General features: G+C 48.1%; 1 protein-coding gene across 1 annotated transcript; it reads left to right on the top strand.

Moving 5' to 3' along the window:
- Positions 1-631: 631 nt before the first annotated feature.
- F5Y00DRAFT_108337 (long-chain fatty alcohol dehydrogenase) lies at positions 632-3,587 on the top strand. The gene is made up of 7 exons (XM_048003880.1): positions 632-1,061; positions 1,128-1,651; positions 1,785-1,904; positions 2,042-2,478; positions 2,543-2,627; positions 2,689-2,774; positions 2,841-3,587. Exons 1-7 carry the CDS (start codon positions 691-693, stop codon positions 3,504-3,506), a joined length of 2,289 nt encoding a protein of 762 aa, XP_047863889.1. The 5' UTR covers positions 632-690; the 3' UTR covers positions 3,507-3,587.

The raw sequence follows: 3,587 nt of genomic DNA, 5'->3' as shown, positions 1-3,587 counted from the left end.
TCCAATTTTTTAAAAACATCAAAACATCAAACAATACTAGTAACAGGGTCGAAGCATCTCAACTAAGTCCCCGCCTTTAAAGTTTTTGATTGACATAACTATTCTAGTTTATCCCCGCTGCCCAGACATCCGAGTTTTCCGATGCCTTATAGAAGAGTGCAGTACCTCCGCAACTGCTATGTATGAGCTAGAGATCTCAACCGTTCCCAGTGCCAATAGTAGATCTATGTATGTGGTTTCAACTAAACAGCTACCCTAGACAATTGTCTCATACCCCGCAATCAGGCTGGAGCTGAAGAAACTGCGTACATTAACTAACTAGGAGATACACACATGTAGGTATGTACATGTAAGGTAGGTTTATACGCAGATCAGAACTAGACTGAGGCAGGGGGTACACTGAAATTTATAGAGAAAATGGCCAATCAGAGTTTGAATGAGCTGCGAGCTGGTATACAATTGCTATTCTCCATAGAGTTACGTAAGCTACCTTGGCCAATCAGACTCAAGGAAGGCTACCTAGTATGTAACCTCTAAGAGCCGAGGCAAGTAAGAGGGCACAGACCAATTTATGGTTGTATTGTATCTTTTTAGTTCAACTACAACTCTTCAAGGTAATAAAAGTAAACAACATGGATCAACTCATTCTCATAACATGTTATAAGTCACGACTCTTTCTCTGTTTTGATAATGGTTGCTACTAATCACCTCACGGCACCTATTCCTACCCAACTCCCCGAGTTGAAGCCAGATACATACTTTTCTCAGACGCAATGGCAGATTCTACTTGCGCTGGTCGACGCTACCGTTCCGTCGATTGTCGCAGACTCAGGAGTAACGGACAGGAAGAATCACCTGCAAATATCCAAATCTCAATTACACGAGTCTTATGAGTATATAAAGAATTCTATGAAAACCCCGCCAGACTATGAGAAATTCCAGCAGTATCTCCAAGCGCGTCCCTTGGACAACCCGCGATTCTTACGAGCAGTCAAGCGCATACTGGAAGGCGTTCCAAATAGTAATAGAAAACAGCTCGGCGCTATCCTAAATTTAATGGCGTAAGGCATATTCTTGTCCCGTATTGTGATAACCGTAAATCCCAGCGTAGCTAACGAGTTGAAAAGTACTCGTCTGGGGAGCCTAGCTGCAACGGGATATTACACCCCCTTGAACGAACAACCAATTCATGTCAGGGAATCAATAATTCAAGCGTGGAATCACTCGTGGGTGACTGTTTGGCCGGTAATCGGAAACTCGATTACCAGAATAGCCAAGGTCTGCTTTGCTCAAACAGACCCCTTATTTCGTGAGTTGAGCGGCTACACTGAAGTTACCGACGGCTATAGACCCGGCCCGTCGTTTGACTTCGACTTCATGCAGTTTGAGGCCGGGCCTGAAAGAGAAACGGTCGATACTGACGTCGTAATCGTCGGCTCGGGTTGCGGAGGGGCAGTCTGTGCCAAGGTGCTTTCCGAGGCTGGACACAAAGTGATCGTCGTCGATAAGGGCTATCACTTTCCCCCTTCTCAACTACCGATGACAGCCGAGGCGGGTGTTAGATTTCTGTACGAAGGGAACGGTGCCCTACAGAGCGTAGACGGGTCCGTGACCCTCCTTGCTGGTAGCTGCTGGGGAGGAGGTGGGACAGGTATGTAGTACTATCATATGTCGAAATTAGGATTCCTTCGACAAAAGTACCGAGGAATCACTTTTCATCGCAAATTAAATACCATCACGCCGACTTCTTCCACCAAAATCAGCGCTAACACACTTTACTACAGTGAATTGGAGTGTTAGCCTACATCCCCAGGGGTTTTTACGACAGGAATGGGCGGATCAGGGCCTGGGCTTCTTCATCACGCAAGAGTTCCAACACTGCGTAGATCGTGTCTGCGATTTTAGTGAGATCCTCCTTTAACATTATGTTCCATAAGATTCTGCATCTATGTTAGGATATATTGCATTTGAGCAGTCGGGTTGCACTTCGTTGTTTCGTGTATTATTTCAGATGGGGGAATGCTAACTGCAATTATTATAGTGGGGGTTAGTGATGCCCATATACGCCATAATCATGGGGCAAACGTGATTCTCGACGGATCAAGGAAGCTGGGCTGGGCTGCCAAATCATGTCCTCAGAATACTGGAAGCACCGAACACTACTGTGGCCATTGTGCTACCGGCTGCGGATCTAGCGAAAAACAAGGCCCCTCTGTCAGCTGGCTTCCGGCTGCAGCAAGATCAGGCGCGAAGTTTATTGAAGGCTTTAACGTCTCTAAGGTGCTCTTTGACGAAATTCGCGGATTGAAGACGGCAGTTGGTATATTAGGAACATGGACATCACGGGACAAAGATGGAAATATACACACGCCCGAGTCCGAGAGGATCCAGAGACAGCTTAGAATAAGGGCAAAGAAAGTGATTGTAGCCTGTGGCACACTCAACAGTCCACTGTTATTAATGAGAAGCGGGCTGAAGGTATGACCCCTATTTTATCACAGATGTAATACCTTGGGGATGGCGCAGCTTAACGATTTAATAGAACCCTCATATCGGCAAACACCTTTATGTACACCCAGTCGGCCAAATGAACGCCTCTTTTGACGAAGACATTAAAGGTTGGGAAGGTGAGTACGAGTAAATCTCTATATTGTATCTAACAACGCCAAGACTAACGGTGTTATGTAGGGAGTATCTTGACAAGTGTTTGTACTAGCTTTGAGAACCTTGATGGAAAAGGGCACGGAGTTAAACTTGAACCGACTAGCATGATTGTAAGATAGCCCAACACTTACTCAGGCGTAACTAACTAACTAACTAATTCACGCGATTAAACATAGCCTCATATGTTCCTTCACGGACACCCCTGGCGAAGCGCGCTGCAGTGGAAGCTAGACCTTCTTCGCTGCCGACAGATGAACAGTTACATCGCCATAGCTCGTGATCGCGACACAGGACGAGTATATCCTGATCCAAACGACGGCCGGCCCACCATCGAATACTCGCCCTCGGCCTTCGACCGTAAACACATATTAGCCGGAATAATCGCCTTAGCAAAACTATGCTACATCGAAGGCGCAACCGAGATATGGCCATTCGCCAAAAGTATACCGTCGTTCGTACGGCGTTCCCGCTCAACAACCAACGCCGCGCCAGAAGCAGAATCAGACGACGAGTCGAACGATATCGACCAGGGTATCAACGACCCGGACTTCGCCGCCTGGATTAAGACCGTCGAACGCACCGGGCTTAACTACCCGGACGCGACCTTCTCGTCGGCGCACCAGATGGGGACGTGCCGTATGAGCGCGCACCCGGCTCGCGGCGTCGTCGACCCCGAGGGCAGGGTCTGGGAAACACGTGGCTTGTACGTGGCGGACGCGAGCGTGTTCCCGACTGCGAGTGGCGTTAACCCTATGATTACCACTATGGCTATTGCGGACTGGATCGCCAGGCGCGTCTCGCAGGATCTGATAAGGGAAGGTTGGATTCGCGCCGCTTTGTGAGATATGCGTATGACCTCTATTAGGGGGTGCGCGGTCCACGAGTACCTGATGTACTATTACGTGGTGGGTCTGAAGTAACCT

The sequence above is a fragment of the Daldinia vernicosa genome (assembly GCF_022497035.1).
Source record: "Daldinia vernicosa strain CBS 139.73 unplaced genomic scaffold F5Y00scaffold_30, whole genome shotgun sequence".
Classification (NCBI taxonomy): domain Eukaryota; kingdom Fungi; phylum Ascomycota; class Sordariomycetes; order Xylariales; family Hypoxylaceae; genus Daldinia; species Daldinia vernicosa.
The sequence above is the reverse complement of the archived record's forward strand: the minus strand, read 5'-3'. Positions and strand labels throughout refer to the sequence as shown.

Coding starts and splice junctions, on each gene's coding strand:
- F5Y00DRAFT_108337 (XM_048003880.1), top strand. CDS start 691: ATGGTTGCTACTAATCACCTCACGGCACCTATTCCTACCCAACTCCCC. Junction 1,652..1,784: donor CTGGGGAGGAGGTGGGACAG/GTATGTAGTACT, acceptor ACTTTACTACAG/TGAATTGGAGTGTTAGCCTA. Junction 1,905..2,041: donor AGATCGTGTCTGCGATTTTA/GTGAGATCCTCC, acceptor CAATTATTATAG/TGGGGGTTAGTGATGCCCAT.